At 39.9% G+C, this 19,352-nt stretch overlaps 1 protein-coding gene across 3 annotated transcripts in view; it reads left to right on the forward strand.

The window, feature by feature from the left end:
- LOC117829068 (rho GTPase-activating protein 21) overlaps window positions 1-19,352 on the forward strand; it is a 128,649-nt gene that overhangs the window by 104,366 nt on the left and 4,931 nt on the right. For all 3 annotated transcript variants that reach the window (XM_034706604.1, XM_034706603.1, XM_034706605.1), the window contains 16 exons: window positions 7,146-7,295; window positions 7,398-7,500; window positions 8,185-8,221; window positions 8,804-8,923; window positions 9,258-9,554; window positions 11,568-11,632; window positions 11,738-11,886; window positions 12,126-12,268; window positions 12,369-12,527; window positions 12,741-12,819; window positions 12,946-13,019; window positions 14,289-14,378; window positions 14,474-14,599; window positions 14,690-14,731; window positions 14,919-15,024; window positions 19,138-19,169. In XM_034706604.1, coding sequence (XP_034562495.1) covers window positions 7,146-7,295; window positions 7,398-7,500; window positions 8,185-8,221; window positions 8,804-8,923; window positions 9,258-9,554; window positions 11,568-11,632; window positions 11,738-11,886; window positions 12,126-12,268; window positions 12,369-12,527; window positions 12,741-12,819; window positions 12,946-13,019; window positions 14,289-14,378; window positions 14,474-14,599; window positions 14,690-14,731; window positions 14,919-15,024; window positions 19,138-19,169 — 1,772 coding nt within the window. The remainder of the gene's footprint in view (window positions 1-7,145; window positions 7,296-7,397; window positions 7,501-8,184; window positions 8,222-8,803; window positions 8,924-9,257; window positions 9,555-11,567; window positions 11,633-11,737; window positions 11,887-12,125; window positions 12,269-12,368; window positions 12,528-12,740; window positions 12,820-12,945; window positions 13,020-14,288; window positions 14,379-14,473; window positions 14,600-14,689; window positions 14,732-14,918; window positions 15,025-19,137; window positions 19,170-19,352) is intronic.

Genomic DNA, 19,352 nt, shown 5'->3' on the forward strand with positions numbered 1-19,352 from the left:
CCAGCACCTCTCCAGCCACCAGTCCACTTGCCACTCTGGGACTTAAGCCGGCGACCCTCTTTTCAGTATCTTGCAAAAAAACTCAAAATGACTGTACAAAAATACCTTGTTGGAAAGTTTCAGAACAATTATAAAGAAATGAAAGTGAATGATTCCAAATGAAAGTATGAAATATTAAAACGAATAAGGTAAATCTCTTAAATAAACTAAAGTGCAGCTTATGTTCCTGGCTTGGAATTTACATGTTTTTCTTCAGGAATATCAGGGAAAGCCAAAATGCTGCCATACCTCAAACTGTAAACACAAAGGTGCATCCTGAACTGCTCGGTCTTCACCTGCTCAGCGAGTGACGAGAGAGCAGCGCAAGAGACTTAATGATGTTGAACAAGCGGAGTTAAATGTAGATAGCACCTTCTACTCTTTGAAAAAAATCTTGCAATGCAAATTTTGTTGAATCGATTTTAATCCACCCTTATTTGTGCTGATCTTTTACCGTCTTGTGATATATCCTTACATCCCTACTCAATAGTGATGCATCCTGCAAGCTTGAGTACATTTTTTGGAACAACATGTTTAGATTCAACAATTTAAGACAACTCTGCACCAAAACTTGTCTTCTGTATTGGCGCTACAGTAGACAAACTAAAGTGACACCCAGCTCCACGTACAATAGCTGTAAATGACAAGTGGGCGTTATTTTTGTGGGTGGATTATTTCCGTGGTGAAATTCTATCCAGGGTTTTATACCTCGAGCATTCACAGGAGAAAATAGCTAAGCTGCTGCAGAAGAGAGGGTGTGTTTATCTGTGTATATTGTGTATATTTAGCACGTTGGGGGCAGTAAGGGCAGTTATGCAGTATGCTATTCTCTGCCTGCAAGGTGCAACTGGTGGGTTTTTGTGCTAACTTCTCAGTGAATCAATCAATCAGACGTTACTTATAAAGCGCTTTTCATACAATGAAACTGTAACACAAAGTGCTGTACATAAAAACAACCTGAAATAGAATAAACTAAGAAAAAGATCCCACCCTACAATCCTAAGGTTAAGAACACAATGTATGCAACAGTGGTAATAAAAACAATAGAAATAAAATAAATAAATACAAAATAAAAAGAAGTTGCTGAACAAACTGAGGAAACGCTCTCATGATATCTTAATGAGGAAACACTGGAGGTAAAATAAGATGTTACAAGTCAAAACAGGAAATTAAAATCACCAAAATAGACATAAAACACTAAAATATTAAACCATTAAAAGAAAATAAGATCTTAAATAAATAAAGTAGAATAAAAGTGACTAGAATTTGAACTAGATAATAAATGAATGAATAAATAAAAACATTAATACATAAAAAAATAGAATAAAATAAAAAGTGACTAAAATTTGAACTAGATGATAAATAAGTAAATAAATAAATAAAACTGTTATAAGAATGAAACTCAGTTAAAAGCACGACTAAAAAGGTCGGTGTTGAGTTTGATTTTAAAAATGTTGATGCTCTGTGCAGCCCTCAGATCTTCAGATTGGGTGTTCCACAGGCGTGGGCCATGATAATAAAAAGCTGCCTCATCGTGGGTCTTCGTTCTTACTTTTGGTACAATTAAAAGTCCACTACCTGAAGACCTGAGGACTCTCATTGCCTCATATCATAAAAGCAAATCTGATAAATAAGAAGGGCCAAGACCATTAAGAGATTTAAAAACCAATAAAATAATCTTAAAATCTATTCTAAAAGAAGTGGGGTAACGTATCGTTTGCACATTCCAGTCCCTCCCTGTATTAAAGTGACTTAAAGTCTATAAAGTAAACTCTCCATTATACATTGCAAATGACAAAAAGCACCCACCCAGAGTCTCCCCCCTGATTTAGAAGTTGTGGCGTTCATTCACAAAAATGCATGAAAAATCAACTTTAAGCCTCTTTATTGCTGCCCTACTTATCCCACTACAAGGAAATCCACTGTGTCCAAATGTCACCGCTGTGGAGTTTATAGTTCTGTTAATAGTAACAGGAAATACCCCAGTGATATTTCTCGATGGAGGCATCGACATTTCAGACACATTACTCGAGTTACAACCGCAGCAGAATATGATGAATAGGTTTTTAAACGCGAGCAGAAATTGGCTCCTTATGGCGTTTTTGAACACAATACAGCATCGAGCCAGGTGTGTGGTTATATGACAACGTGACACTGTACAGCAGGAAAGCATTACGTATTCAAAACTCCCCTTGGCATCTGAGTAAAATACAGTCACTAGGTGCACACACACACACACACGACTCAGTGCAGCCTCCACCCACTCCTTGAAATGTCTCATGTTTCCCCCAGTGTACTACAGCAAGAGAAACCCAAGAACACTGTCTTAATGGGCTGTGACATAACTGAGAAATAAAAGCATTCCTGCAGCAATCTGCTTCAATTAGATTTCATAGTACGGCTCCAAACAATGAGCAGAACAACTGCTGAACATTAGGTGTCTGCCAAACATTTTGTTCTGGGAATAGATCACATTTTGTCCCGCTGAAGAACATGCAAGTGTCACGTTCCCTAACTCAGAAACAGAGCACATTCATAATAAAGACTTAGAGTGACTCAGCTCTTTTTTAACCTCCTTTTATATTTCCTCTTCTTCTTCTTCTTCTTCTCTCACATCTTTGACAACTTCTTCGCTGACATAAATCCAACAAGTTCAAACTTGACCTTGTAACCTCGCTTGCATCCAGATTTGTGACTCATCAACAACCAATGAGAGCAGCTCTTCTGCTTCAGTCAGTGTGGCCCAGAACAGGGGTCTATTATATCACCTTCTTTACACAAACACACCTCAGCTCTCGCTTTGAAGCTCTCTACACTCAGATATAGATCAGATTAAGACTTCAGGAACAATGATGCTCACCTTAGAAGAGTAGATTGACACTTTGGAGACTATTGTAACTTAAGTTCATATCACTCTTTATGTAAATGTAGTGATTAAGAAGCTGCAGCCGTCTGCCTTTTTTAGCACAGACAATTGTCTTGTTATATTTTATTCATTCAGTAATAAAGCCAGGATATAAAAACAGTGAAATATGGCACATTGATTTCTTGGGAGTCTCAAAGCACAGAAAACGACGAGATGCCAAGAAGCACAGCTGCTACAATAGCTCAACTATTCAATTAGCTGTTTGCAGAAATATAATTTCCAGCTCCTTCAGTGCTTTCCTTCATACATTTATCACACAAAAACACGCAGAAAAATTCCTTTTCAATAATTTAGTAATCAATGCAGCCTTAATGAGAGCTCTGCTTAACTAAGCACATCATCTCCTCCTCATCAAATCCATGTATAAGTGAAAAAAGATGAAGTTGGTGTTGATATTTTCACACTTTCAAGGAAAAAAAGATGAATTTCTTTTCTTTTTGACCTTTATTTTACCTGGTAAGTCAATTGAGAACCAATTCTCATTTACTTTAACAACCTGGGCGAAGAGGCAACACAGGTGGCATGATAATACATAAAAAGCACATACAGAGAAACCTAGAGACAGAACAATACAATGCAAAAATATGACAGGAGTGAACAAGTTAAAAGCAACTTAAAAGCAAGTGCAGTGATGCTGAGTTATGGAATGTATTAAGTTTTTGAAAGTGGCGAGTGGAATGAGAGAGGTCAGCTTTAGGGGATTGTTGCAGGTGATTCCAGTCATTTGCAGCGGAAAACTGGAAGGAGGTGTGACCAAAGGAGGTCCTGGCTTTGGGTGTGATGAGGTTAATAAAGCTACTTGAGGGAGGTTTGATTAGTGACAGTAGATATAACAGGGTTTTACCAAGCGGCAACCTCCAGTCTAAAAATATGAGTCCAAAGCAGAAGTGCTGAAAACTGCAGTTCATTGAGGATCCGCTTGAGGCTGGCTCTGGAAGTACTGGAAACCACATACACACCCATTCAAAAGAGACGATCTTTACAGCAGAAATAAACATATTTACAGCCTGGTTCAAAAGACGAGTGTAGTCTGGATAGCTCATTTCTTGATCTGCACACACTGTAGGGGGGTTAATTTTTTTCTAACACAGCAATTTCAAAGATATTGAGATTACGAGTCCTCCAATGAGAGGCACAGCTGACTTGATTGACAGGCAGGAACACTGTAGCTGTTGGCTAGGAGGCTCAAAGCCCGCCTCTTTACGTCACAATCGAATCGAATATTGGCCTCAAAATAGCGCTTTAGAAACAGATGGGTGACGTCAGGGATACTACGTCCATATTGTACACAGTCTATGGGTTTTACCAATGAGGGATTTGTAAAGGAATAGAAACCAGTGTGTTTGCCTTCGAGAGTGACGTGAAGGCCAGTTCAGCTGAGAGTACAGGTGACAGTGGTGAATGGGGCTCCAGTGACAGAACGGATAGCAGCGTGGTAAATGACATCCAGTTAGTGAAGGAGAGTGTAGGCTATGTCACCGTATTTGAGAATTGGGAGTACTGTTATCTTAACCAGAAGCTGTTTAGCAGAGCGTGTGAAGGAGGGTTTGTTACGACAGAGAAAACAAACATGACTGCGTCTTTGAATTTTTAAGAATCTGTTCAAAATCAACTCAATCTTCATTCCTGCATCTGGCATCTCCTGAAGACTATATTGTAATTGTACATGTCAGACATCACTGAGTGCTGCCAGTTTCCCAGAAACTGGTTTGGAAGTGATTAAATGAAATGGGCATCTTGTCTGGGCTGGCAGAAATGAGGTTTGCAGTGTCATGGGAGAAGTCTTTGAGGTTTTTTTTTTTTTTTGGGGGGGGGGGATTTCACAGCAGAGCTTTGTACACATCTGACAAGCTGATCAGATGTTTCATATTAAACTGTGCTATTGAGAGTTGAAGATTTGCATCAGTGCTTTGACTTGGAAGAATTTAATCATTCAGATCCTCTTTCTTTTTGCTCTGGTTCTTTGTAGAGATATAAAGTTAATTGAGAGTGACAACTGCATTTCATGGAATAAATGTAGAACTGTTTTAATCTCAGAACAGGAACCAAAACACTCATTTATTCTAAACTGTAAGGAGCCTAGAGTTTAAAGGGCTTTCTACTTCTGAACAATACAACTGATGATCTCAAACACATTAAGAAGGCAAGTCATTCTACAAATGAATTCTTGACAAGGCTCATGTTCATTAGAAACCATTCCAGGAGACCACTTCATGAAGCAGACTGAGAGAATACCAAGAGTGTGCAAAGCTGTCATGAAGGAAAAAGGGGCCTACTTTACAGAATCTAAAATATAAAACATTCTGCTTTGTTTAACACTTTTGTGTTAATTAAATAATTCCATATATGTTCTTTCATAGTTTTGATGTCTCCAGTATTAATCTACAGTGTTTCAAATAATTAAAATAAATACAAACCCTTGAAGGAGAAGGTGTTTCCAAACTTTTGACTGGTAGTTTAGGTATGATTTATTTCTAAAGGTGTTGCTGTTAATCTGTGAATTTGTTTTAAGGGCTTGCCATCTTGCTGACTTTGCATATCAAATGTTATGACACAGTCCCGGCTGTGATGATGTAATGTTGGCTGACTGTGTATGTGTACTTAAAAGGGAAGGTGTGTACCTGCTTATCACAACTGAAGCACCTCTCTACTGACTGACTGACTCTCTGTCTGTCTCTATACTCCCTTATCTCCACTCTTTATGGCTGCCTGCTTCAGTATTTACTCAAGAGCAGATAACAGATATGAATTAGACATTGTTTTGGGATCATTTAGTTTACATTATTTTGACATTTCCTGTTGCAGGTTACAGCTCAGTTGAGACCAAATATTTACAGGAGTGACCCACGTCCCTGAGTTATTGCTGCTTTATTAGTTACAGTGATAAGTAAGGAAGATTAAGTGCTTGACAGTCTTTGTCATAATAACTTGGCTTTTGTTCCAGACAGTAGACAAAACCACGCTTGTTACTTCCAGACAGTGACTGAAGATATTTCTCGCTAAAATTCCTAGCTAGATAATTAGATAAGGCACATGAGTCTCTGGCTGACCATTTTATTGGTCATAAACAGTCTATTTTTTCTGCTGGCCCATTTTAAAAAGAGACTTTGTCAAAGGGATCTTACATACTGTATTTGTGTCATAGTTATAAGCTTTTATAACCAAGAGTTCCTGGTAAAATGTCTGCACCCTCCCTGCTTGGCTAATCATAACTTGAACCAGATATTTAGACAAATACATGACATTTAAGTGGAATTTTTGATTTCCAACTAAATGTATCTGCCCTAAGGGCTTCATCACATTTCTCATACTAGTAAAAATATAGTAATATTGATCAGAGCAATTGTCTAACTGTGTTTTGGTTTTGAGTAGAAGTGGATGCTAGTCTAAGAAAGCATTCGTAAATTAAAACAATTGTAATATTGTTATGTCTGTACAGAGGGACTATCAAGTTTGGCTACTTAGCTTACATGCTTCTTCTATTACCAAAACTGTGATGCTCACTTTTCCCTTTTACTGTTTGTCGGAGCAAAAGCAAAAGCGATGTTAGTGTATGCTTAAGGGTATACTTTTCTGACACTCTATTAACCCTCCTGTTACCCTCAAATTTACTAACATCTTTTATCCTTTGGGTCAATTTGACCCCATTAATTTAAACCTCCAGAAACTGATTGTTACCCAGGTTTATGTGTCAGGTACTTTCTGTTTCTTTGTCGACTACCTAAATAGCCCTTTAAATAGAATATATTTAAAGCATAAACACAATTTAAAGCATTCAGAAGAACTTTATTTGTAAAACAAAACAACAAACTGCTGTGAGTTTGTCATGCTCTCGTCTGCCCTGCCTTGTTTCTATCTTATCAAAACATATGACACAGGACACATCGTTAAATGTCTCTAGAGACATGGTGATTCAAAATGTATCTCAATATAAAGGTTGACGGTTCGATTTCAGCTCCTGCAGTCACATGCGGAAGTGTCCTTGGTTATAGTGACCTCAATATCATCCAAAACAACCAAAACAAATGAGTGTAAAATGTTGATATTTCTTATTCTATATACAGCTAAAACAACCTGGGGTCAAATTGACCCAAAGGAACACCGATTCTTTGGGATTAGCTTATGGTTGATTATAAACTAAAATTCCCTGTCACTAAATTCCTCTCCTTTCTGTCTCCAGATGAACCATCCAGTCCCAGCACCTGTGACCCGGACAGTACACACCTCCCTGCGTGTACCATTATGTCCGGAGCGCCTATCATCACCACCATCCCACCTAGCCCAACCTCGCCGTCACCTTTCATGCGACGCCAGCTGTCACATGACCAAGGTATGATATCATGCGCTGGCCTACTGAGTTTACAAACATATTAAAACTTCACATTGCAGGTTCTTAAAAGTTATGAATAACTACTTATTCTTCTCTTTATAGATTCTCTCCGTCTCACAATTATCGAGTCTGATTCTGGTACGAAATCAGAGCGGTCCAAATCGTACGATGAAGGCCTGGATAACTATCGAGAAGAAAGCAGAGGGTAAGTTACATCCACACGAGTGTAATCACCAAGCAGCAACTTGCAGCCGCGAGAATTGAAGTCAATGCGGAAGTGTTTAAAACTGCAGTTCCTCAAGTGTCCACTTGGGCCTGGCACCGGAAGTACTGGAAACCACATACACACCCATTCAAAAAAGCAGATATTTACAGCAGAAATAAACATGTTTACAGCCTGGTACAAAAACGAGTGTAGTCTGGATAGCTCATTTCTGGATCCACACACGGTGCAGGGGGCTACAGCTGACTTGATTGAGAGGCGGGAACACTGTAGCTGTTGGCTAGGAGGCTCAAAGTCTGCTTCTTTACCTCACACTAGCTCGACTGAAGTTAGGTTGAGTTCAGTATTTCCAATATGGCTCCCGCCAACGATTGGCTTCAAAACAGCGCTTCAGAAACCATTATTCATCCATTATTCATACAGTCTGTGGTAATCACTATCACACATTACATTTAACATGAATAAAAACTGTATATTTGAATAGTAAAATCTATTTAATTTACCTTTAAAATAGTGGCAGTGGGTGTTTTTGAACACTCATTGCTGGTTGCTTTTCTGTTTTACATTATGACACAAATCTGTCCTGGTATTTCAAGTATTTTAATGTTGTTTTCACTTATCCCACTGCTCTATCATTATTAAAACATGTCTTTATCTTCTATGTAGGAGGTCCTTAATACCTGGTCTGAAAAGTCTCAGGAAGGTGAGTCTAATCCACGTTTTTATTAGACATTTGTGTTTGTTCAGAGCCAGCTGTGCTCACCTGCCACAGGAGAGGTTTTGCCAGTGTTTCCTGGTTGAAGGTTTATCAGCTTATTACCCCACACACCCAGAAGATAAAACGCCTTCCAATGAAATGTGATTTTATTATGGAAACAGAGGAGGGAGGCTGTAAAAAGAAACACAAGGCTTAGCCAGTGAATTATTGACTTTAGGTGCAGGAATTTATTTTTGGTGTGTGTTTTACCGAACCAATAAAAGCTTTTTTTTAAATGTGACTAAAGAGCAGTATGGTGTCTCATACTGTTAGTCACTGTACCACCTACATGCTTCTTCACTGATTCTGTATTTGCAAGTCAAGATCAAGAAAAGTCAGGTCACTCTGTTCTTCTTCACAAAGTTTTTAAGTCCCTAAAAGCAAATCTGTCCTGACTCCTTGGCACATTTTTTATTTCCTCCATTGCTCACGTGTTCGCTGCATATTGCTTTATTGCTCTACAATGACACCTACATTCTTCTTCCTGATGGCATAGGTTCATGTTTTATCGTTTTGTTTTCGTCACAGGCAGTGGACCGGTCATCCGAAGACTCAGGGTCCAGGAGGGATTCTTCGTCGGACGTCTTCTGCGACGCCACCAAGGAGGGTTTGCTTCATTTCAAGCAGCTGAATACAGACAAGGGCAAGGTGTGTGGAGTGACTCTTCATCACACACGACATCACATAGCCCAGCACAGAAAACATGACCTACTGTTTGACTTGTGGTGTAAACAGTAGCAGAGCTGCCCTTGTTTACAGAGTCTGACCCTGTTTGTGTACCTCTCACCTGTTGGACCAGTTTGAACTCATTGCTGTCTTTGACCTCCTTGTTTGAGGTCTCACATTGTCTCCCGTTTTCGCCCCCTTAAGGCAGTGATTATGTGATACAAGTCCAACAATAGGATAGATTACTAAAAGATTACTACTTAATTCCCTCCATTATACTTTAAACTCTTATCTTAATCGTGACCTCTTTCTGCAGCGCGTCGGAGGAGGGATGCGTCCATGGAAGCAGATGTACGCGGTGTTGAGAGGCCATTACCTCTACCTGTATAAAGACAGAAAGGAGGGTCAGGCTCACGCAAACTGCCAAGCCGTGGACGAACCTCTGCCCATCAGCATCAAGGCCTGTCTGATCGACATCTCGTACAGCGACACGAAGAGGAAGAACGTGCTGCGGCTGACCACATCAGACTGCGAGTACCTGTTCCAAGCAGAGGATCGGGAAGACATGCTGGCCTGGATCAGAGTCATACAGGAGAACAGCCTGGATGAGGAGGTAACACATGCATTCAGTTATACGCCTGAAAGAGAAGCATAGGTAGGGGTCCAGATCTGTTGTATGTGGAGTGTGTCAATGGGGGGTTAGGGTGAGGAAGTACTTACTTAGATTAACATCTGCTGAAAACAGTTTTTTAAAAAACATTTATACATTTATATCAAGCCCACAACATATAAAAAGAAGTATATGTTTAGAATTTTTTGTTATGCTTGGGTGTAGCAATTAAAAACTGGGTTTATTTCAATGATAATTATATCTTCCTATCATTTTTTTTTTTAAAGATCTGATTCTAATTTGTGCAAATTATAAACAGAAGAGCAATGTAAACAATTTAGGCAAGTGATGTCTTTTTGTACAAGAACACAAAAATAAGTAGATAAGTCAATAAATTAGTTAATTAAAAAACAACAATAATAATAAATAACAATAACCATTTGTAATAAGAAATAAATAGTAGAAATTAGAAAGAAAAAGTGATAATACAATAAAATAAATAGGTTCATATTTAAAAAAAATTCAAATAAATACAAAAGTAATCTTTTTTTTTTACTCCCTAACATAACAGTCTATTCTTTTGTTTGTTTTGTGATCATCATTTATAGTCCAACCCTTTTTTTTCTTCTAACCTTTTTTGTGTAATGTAGTCTAAACCTGATAACTTTATTTGATTATTGCTTTCAAAAATTTATTTTTCTTTTCTTTTTTGTTCTGTTTAGTATCTTTGCACTATTGCATATAAAATAAAATTTAAAAGATAAAATAAATAAATAAATAAATAAATACAAAAATTAAAAGTAATAATAATTTTAAAAAAAAACAGAAAAATTAAAAGAGTAAACTCCACATGAGATAACCTACAGCTTCACCCAGAACACAGTACAGAACAGTGCAGGTTCTTCTCTGAATTTGGATGTTGTGTTACAGAATGGAGTAAAAGCCTCAAAGGATCAACATGACGAGAAATATTCTATGATGAAAAACAAAAAACAACTCTCTATTGAGGTAGTTCTTGGAACTACAGGGTTTTTATAAGTGCAAAGAAAGGCTGCCATATCTTAAAATATCAGTTCCTGGATCCATGCAGAGTATGCTTCTATCTTTTAATTCTGAGAGGATGTTTTCAGTCTTTAAATGTTAAAATTGGCCTCACCCATTTTCCAAAAACTTAAAACAACATCTTCAGATTTCATTTTTTGTCTTCTTTATCATAAGTGACTAATACAAGTAATATATTCTGATATCACAGAAGTCTAAACCAGCCATTTTTTATATTTCTGTTTGGAAAAAAAAGTATTAATTAATACTGATTTTTAAATTTAAATCGTAATATTCCTGACTGATCAATCAACCAACCTACTAATTCAGCTCTAACATCCTCTATCTAATAGTTCAGACTAGGACAGCAGCCTCAGGGTCCATCCACATGTAACAGTCCAGGTGAACATCCTCTGTTATAACACCTGACAGTGTGACATCATTTACTCTATATTTGTCCTATTATCCTGCAGAGACTGTCACTACCTCCGGGCCTTATAACATTGAAGTTATGGAACACTCTTTTTTTGAATGAACCTTACTGCCTCACATGAACAGAAACCCCCCCCACAGATCAGGATATAAACGGAAAGAAAGAATAAAAAGGGGCTACAAGCAGTAAAAAGGAATGAATCACTAAAAGAGGGGTAAAAGCAATAAGGTGAAGTTTAAATGTAGTATCATAAATCATGTTTATGAATATATGCCCAGTGCACTACGTCCTAAAACAGATGAGGAACCCATCCATAAGAATTTGTAGCTCATCTTTCCCCTCCCCATCTTTATGACCTTTCTACTCCATACATGCTAAGGCATTCCAAAGGTCTTACCTGTGTCACCTGATAGGAGCAGGTCAAGAAGAGATCCGTTATGGCGTGTGAAGGGGGGGATGTTGCACCTGATGCCCTAACCATCATCTATTGTGTCCTCTGCTCTGCTCCCCTTTCCCCCCTTCCTCTCTCTTTCTGTTTTTAGAACGCGGCCTTCACCAGCCATGACCTCATCAGCAGGAAGATCAAGGAGTACAACACCTTGATGAGGTAAATGGAGGGGGTAAATGGAGGGAGGGGCAGTACGTTGTGAACTCAACACCTTAATGCTGCTTTTGTAGAGCGCTCTGATTGGAGATCTCATTTTCTGTTCAGCCCGACGGGGAGCAAGACGGAGCCGTCGCCTAAGCCTTCACGTCAGTCTTTGAGCATCCGACAGACGCTGCTGGGAGGGAAAGAGGGCAAAGCAACAAGTCCACACTCACCCAAAGGACCTGAGCAGGATAGGAAGAACATGCACAAAGGTAAGGGGAGATGCAACACACACTTACAGAATCCTGCGAGGGAAAAGACAAATCTAGGATGCTGAATATCTCCCATAAGTCCTGTGAAATATCTATATTAATCTCTGTTTCCCAACTCTCTGTTATATGTGATTCATCATTGAAATTCCTGTCTGCGAATCATTCACAAGTTTTGAACATGTTGTGACACATGACACACTGGAGCATTCTCATTAAATGCATTGCACTGTTCATTGCAGATGACACCAGCCCTCCCAAGGATAAAGGGACGTGGAGGAAGGGCATCCCCGGGCTGATGAGGAAGCCCTTCGAGAAGAAACCGTCTCCTGGAGTCACATTTGGAGTCAGGCTGGATGACTGTCCTCCTGCACTGACAAACAAGGTCTGTCTTGACTTCATTCATTTGCATCCTTAAACTTAGTGTGATTCCTTTCCTGTATCTCCTCTCACACAACATTTCTCTGCGTCTCTTCGTACCGCAGTTTGTGCCTCTGATTGTGGAGGTGTGCTGTAAGCTGGTGGAGGACAGGGGGCTGGAGTACACAGGCATCTACAGGGTCCCAGGAAACAACGCTGCCATCTCCAACATGCAGGAGGAGCTCAATAACAAGGGCATGAATGATATCGACGTCCAGGACGATGTGAGTGTGTCTTCATCGATCCATGTTGCTTTAATTAAACTCAAAGTGGGGTCTCATGTTCTGCAGGGCTGCTGTCCTTGATGTGTGTGGAACAAATGTAGAGAAGTGCACGGCAGAAAAAAGTGTTCAAATTGTATTTTCTTTTCACATAAGTACAAAGCTTTTGCATTAATCAGAGCTGGAGCACTCTGACTCTAACCTCATGTCTTTCAGAAATGGAAGGACCTCAATGTGATCAGCAGTCTACTCAAGTCCTTCTTCCGAAAGCTTCCAGAGCCGTTGTTCACCAATGGTAGGTTGCTATTTTTTGAATGGTGTGCATGCCATCTAGTGGTCAGAAATGAGAACAACACCCCAGGAGAATATGTTAAAGTTTTAAACCTGAAGCCTTTGCCTGTTTCTGAATTGCTTCCTGCAGATAGGTACGCAGATTTCATTGATGCCAACAGAACAGAGGACCCAGTGGAGAGACTCAAAGTGATCAAGAGGCTGGTGAGCTGCTTCGCTCATATGTATTTTATCTCTTTCCAAAAAAATTTTTTATCACCTCCTTTGTTTTCTTTTCACACTCTCTTGATCTCTGTGAACTTGGGAAATCCTGTTTAAGCTCAACCAGAACACATTTCAGATTTAAAGTTTGCTTCTCAATCAATCAATCAATCAATCAATCATTATTCGTATACCATCAAATTTTAGGATCGATTTTACGATTGTTTTATTGACTTTTAAAGCACTACATGGACTCGCCCCTCTCTATATCTCTGAGCTTTTATCCCCCTACAAACCTGCTCACAGTCTGAGATCCTCTGGCAGGGCTCTGTTAACTGTTCCAAGGACCCGACTGAAAACTAAAGGGGACAGGTCTTTTTCTGTCAGGGCTCCTACACTCTGGATCAGCCTGCCAGAGGAGATCAGAATTGTAGAGTCAGTCCCGTGTTTAATGTCATTACTCAAGACACATTTTTACAGGAAAGCTTTTATTGTGTGATTTTATTTGATTTTATTTTATCGCTTCATTTTGCTTTCCACATCTCTTTGTTTGTATTGCCCACTGTGAAGCACTTTATTACCTGTATTGAAAATTGCTATATTAAAAAAATATATATTATTAGAGTATTATTCTCAAATCACAACAGACTTTATCTAAAGACGCTTTTACAAACAGATCAGGTCTAGACCGTACTCTATGTTAAATTATTAACAAAGACCCAACATCAAGACCGGATAAGATCCAGTCCCCTCTTACAGACAGGACTCAGTCTGATCTCATCTTAATCCACCATGAGCAGAGCACTTTGCAGCATTTAGCAAGTCAGAGCGGTGAGGAATACTTCCTTTAACAGGCAGAAACCTCGAGCAGAACCAGACTCATGTTAGACACACATCTGCTGAGACTTTGTTGGGGTTGGAAAGAGGGATAGAGGAGATTAAGAGAGAGGGAGATGGTAGTGGTGAGAAGAATAGTAGTAGCTGTTGCCGCTGGAGTCCAGCACGTCCGTATCAGCTGGAGTCTGGAACGATCACAGCAGGAGGATGTCTACTGAGCATCCATCCTTCTGTGGTATCCATTATGGAATGATGATTATAGCGACAACTAGTTGAAAAAAAAGGTCTAGATAGATATGGATTATAAGATAGATTGTACTTCACAGAGAGAGCTTAGAATAACCTGATGAGAGGAGGATTTCTAAAACATGTTTGCCACAATGAAATATAAAGAAAAGACTAATTTCTGATTGTTTCTTTTCTACTTTCTTCCAGCTTCACGAGTTGCCCGATCATCACTATGAGACCCTCAAGTTCCTTTCATGCCACCTGAAAACTGTGGCTGAAAACTCAGAGAAGAACAAGGTCTGAGACTTTGAAATGTCTGATTCTAATCTCAACATTTGATCAGAGGATTTGAAGTGTTAATAAATTAAAACGGTGGGTTTCTCGTTTCTCAGATGGAGCCGAGGAACTTAGCCATCGTGTTCGGTCCCACACTGGTACGAACCACCGAGGACAACATGACGCACATGGTGACACACATGCCTGACCAGTACAGGATAGTGGAGACCCTCATCCAAAATGTGAGCATCAGATCCTAAACTTCTGCAGGATGCAGAAAGACGTTACCTCAAACAGAGCGGCTTTAACTGAGTGTGTTTTTATTCTTTCAGTACGACTGGTTCTTCACTGAAGACGGAGAAAGAGATCCAGTGGTGGGTACAGGCATCACTGCTGTCTAACTTCATCGTTGTGTTGATCTAACTCCGGCTCAGATGACTTAAAAAACATATATAGTGTCCTCAGAAAACCTTTATAGTTGGACTTCTCCACTGTGGCGTATTTCAGCTTCTAAATCTCCTCATGAATCTGCTCCTCACTGTCCCACATTTCCCCCCTCAGACTGTGTCTCAGGAGGAGAGCGCAGTGGAGTCTCAGCCCATCCCAAACATCGACCACCTGCTCACCAACATCGGCCGTACGGGCACGTCGCAGGGTGAAGTATCAGGTAACGTGCTGCCTTTGGCAGACCGACTCTGTGGTGGGTTTTTACCTTTCTCTGCCCTCTCTCTGCTGCTCTCCCACAGGGACCTGTGTGTGTAAACTCCTAACAGATGTTGATGATAACGCTGCTTCCTCCCTCAGGCTAAGCTTCCCCTTTTTTTGCTTCTTTGGCTGGGGCCATCAGACTGAAAAGTCTGTGGTCAACCGTGAGTCCAAATGCCTGTGCGGGTTTCAGTGGACAATTTATCTGCAGCTTCATGCAATAAATTGTTACGCTTCTTCATTTGCTTCAAGAGATAATCCGCCTTCCTGAGTTTTTAAAAAAGACTTAGAAGTCCTTTTCCGTTTTAAAGCATCCTTCCCCCGATTAAAGGGATAGTTCAGATTTTTTTAAGCGTTGTTGTATTGACTTCTTTTCACTGGATAAGATAGCAGTGAGCACAGCCTCTGTTTCGAGAAGCACAAGCTGGAGTTTAAAACATAGTAACAGACAGTTTAAAAGTCGACTTTGTATTGCAGGTAATTTCACTGCTTCACTTTCACCGACTTTCTTGATTTTCCTGCTCATGTCGTTTACTCTAGCGTCATAAATCAGCTGTTGGAATTGGAGAGTGCAAAGGCAAGAAATCTGGAATGGAGCTTCACTTTTTCTGAAGACTTCAGAGATGATCCATATTATTTGTCTTTACATAAAGTCACAAAGAGTTCCCTGATTGCTACATAGATTTTTTGATTTGTTGATAGCTTTAAACTAGGGATGTATTAATCGACTATTGCTTAATTGATTGTTAAGAACTTACTCGAACACATTTCAATTTCCTATCACATGGAACAAACATCATGTGGTCTCATATTTCGTTCAGCTATCAGGGAGGTGTTTTAAGTTTAAAGCATGTTTCGATGTGAATCAGCTGACTGAAGGAGGCGCTCAGCTGGGGGCTGCAGCTGAGTGACAGGTCTCCACGAGCGCTTTTTTGTCTCCGCCGCTGGACCAATTATGACCCTGTTGCACTCCCGGCTGACCTCTGACTGCATTCACATGCTTATTTTTCTCAATAAGAACTAATAGACAGAAAACTGGACACTTTGAGTCTGAAATATGTTTCTGTTCAGTTCCCTTGTTGAAGTCTGAGCCTTCACTTTTATGACTGTATGTCCGCAGAGATCATGAGCGTGCTCCACACGTTGATATTCAGCGTGTTTAACATTTTGAACACCTCATTACGATCCGTAGATATTCAATACAGTCAGTTATATACATTGTGTCTGGAAGGAAAAGTTGATTCAGGGGAAAAAAACGCATTTGGCATTATTTTTGACATGGAAAACTTTTTTTAATGATAAATCGATAATTGATCGTTAACATTTCCAAAGATCGATCAAGGAGAATACTTAAAATTTACATCCCTACTTTAAACACAGCTTTAGAGTTGCTCTTATGTATTTTTTAAAGTGAAATAATCCAGCTAGAGCACTGCTGCACGGTGCTAACAGGAAAGATGGTGCTAAATTAATACACATAAACATTTCCAGGCAGCACAGATCTCTTTATCTTCGTTTCTATCTGCAAAAGTTCTTCCTTATAACGTATCGTCTTGTCATCACTGTAAACAGCTTCTCCAAGAGCAGGCTACGCTGACTGCTGTCTCCCAAGTTAAAGTGTTGATAGGTGCTTCGTACAACCCCTCTATTAAAGAAATCTGTAACTGTCCCTTTAATACCTGGTTTTGCCTCGTTAAGCTCCTCCCCTTTTCTCCCGCCCACTGTTGCTATGATACGGCATGTTGTTTCCCTCGTCACCAATAGATGTTTTTACAGTGAAAGGCGACCTCTGATTCCTCTGTCTCTAGTGAGGCTCTGTCGGGTGTCCTAAAGGCTTTCCCAGCATTCACACATACTGATCTTGACACAGGCCAAGTGGGCGGAGTCTATCACACCATGATGACACTGATGGACTCTATAATGTCCGTGATGGACAGCTGGAACTGTAGGAAGAAGGAGGACTGTTGCCCGCAGTGTAGCTGCCTAGTCTGCAGGAACCCGCAGTTCTTTTAAGAGCCAAGAAAAAAGCCAAAGAGAAAAAAAACACTCAAACAGAAACCGTGACGGGGAAAAGAGAGAGACGCGACGCTGCTTCACGGTACTGTTCAGTGTCCGGTGTTGTATCAGAGTTTACCTAACACAGGCCGGTGCTACTGTCTGAAAGGCTCTCCGCTGTCTCTCCTCACTGTCCTGCAAGCTTGCCAACAGGAGAGATAGCATGGTATGGTTTCTACGTCTCCAGTCAGTGTGCACCTGCATATCGTGCCATCATGTGGTTGTAAAGGGGTGTATAGGGGGGCTCGGCTACGTCACACAAACAAACAAAATTTTAGATGAAGGAGACAGATGTGATTTTTTCAGAGCAGGTGAGGACTGATTATAGGTTTTCCTTGCTGACACACTCTCTCTTCTCTCATGTAGTGTCCCTTCGTCTCATATAGCTAGCCCCTCTGTGACCCCCCTGTCACTTCACTTTTATGGTTTTGGTTTCTTCCATAGTCATCACTGTGTCACTGTTGTCATTGCAGCTCACGTCATCTCTCATCACTTTGTCAAGCATCATCAAAACTGAGAAACCAAGACCTTTGTTGAGTCTGACTTTAGATCAGAGTTTACATTTTGGTCTTTAGAGACACATTAGAGCGAGTTCCTGACCTTTGAGTCAAAAATAAAAGAAGAGTCAATGTTAGGCCACTTTCTTTAAGCAGGATCTTTGTGAGGTTTAAACCAGTTCATGACCTGAGGTCACACGAGGACCTGAAAGGTTTGTGAGATAATGACAAGACTAGAATAACTTTAGATAGCCTCTCATTTTAGAGCTTCTAGTGAAACAGTCTGAGAGAGGGAGGTCACTTTGAAATAGAGCTACCACGCTTCTACTAACTTTTAACTGAGGAGTGTAGACTCAGGTAGGGTGGCAGCATCATGGAAGTTAATTAAATGATACCATAACACTCCTATGAGGAGCCCACAGGGGGCGCATAAATCAACACAAACAGAAAGTTCATCACAGGAGCTTTAAGCTTCTGCATATTCACAGAATAGAATTAAATCTTGAGGTGTACAAAAGTATTAGTCCGCCATGTGAGAGCATATATATTTATGTGTGAGATTGCAAAAAAGGTAACCAGAAAAAGAATTAGCTTTTAAGTAGTTTGTTCATGAAGGTAACAGTGGATTAGAAACGTGTAATACTTTCAAACTATGGTTCTCTTTTGAGGCTGTTTCTGCACCTTGTAAATTAGATCTTCATTCATTACAAAAAATTAAAATTGCACCACAAAAAGCATCCAGTCAAAGTTTAAAGCTGTTAATCTTGCGTCTGATTTGGATCTAAAGACATTTCACAGGATACTATCAACAATAAGCTAAAGTATTCAGACCTGCTGATTCAGACTGCAAAATAAGTTTAAAATTTTGTTCTTTTTTATAACTGGATAATTTTAGAAAATCTTCATATTAAGGCAAAGTTAAAAAAAAAAGTTTGGGTGTCTGTCAGTTGGGAAATCAAACCATTTGTTTCTGGTTTAGCTCTGTGGTTAGTGTGAGTGTTCCACATACAGAGGCAAAGTCCTCACTACATCTTTATAAAGCTTTTAAAATAACAGCCAGTCTTTTCTTTTGAGATGCCTTTAATATCTATAACACGACAGGGCTCATGTCTGCACACCTGATGTTTTTTGTAACTTCATAAACCACCACTCATCATCGTGTTGCATGGCACATCGTCTGCCTCACTTGTCCGGCTGCTGTTTCATGTTCTGCTGTTTGTTGCACTCAGAGTCACTTTACAGAAAGATTCGATCTCGACTCTGACTTCCTGTTCTGAGTCGGAGAGAGAAACGTCAACATGTGCAGGTAGACGTGGACCTGAGTGTAACGTGTGTGAAAAGCATGGCCTGTCGTCTGCTCATCATCAGTCTGTTCTGTGTTTTCACTCCACATGATCCTCCTCATCAACACGGTTCTCCTCTCCTTTTTTTCTTCCCTGATTCATCTTCCTGTTTTGCACCTCAGAGATTTTTTCTCTCTGTCATAAAATCCTCTGACATTCTCTCTTCTCTTTTCCCCGCAGATTCACCGACTAGTGACTCAGCTAAATCAAAGGTGAGTGTGTGTGTCCAGTGTGATCCTCCTCAGGCTTCTGCTAGTGTAGGATAACGGGAGGTAGGTTACAATCAAAGATCTCCTCCTCCCTCAGTTAAGACCAACATTAAAAAATAGTACACTTCAAGAGTTGTTTCACCCAAACCACAGAAGACCTGAACTTACTTACCTTTGATGATATCT

The sequence above is a fragment of the Notolabrus celidotus genome, chromosome 17 (assembly GCF_009762535.1).
Source record: "Notolabrus celidotus isolate fNotCel1 chromosome 17, fNotCel1.pri, whole genome shotgun sequence".
In the NCBI taxonomy this organism is placed as follows: Eukaryota; Metazoa; Chordata; class Actinopteri; order Labriformes; family Labridae; genus Notolabrus; species Notolabrus celidotus.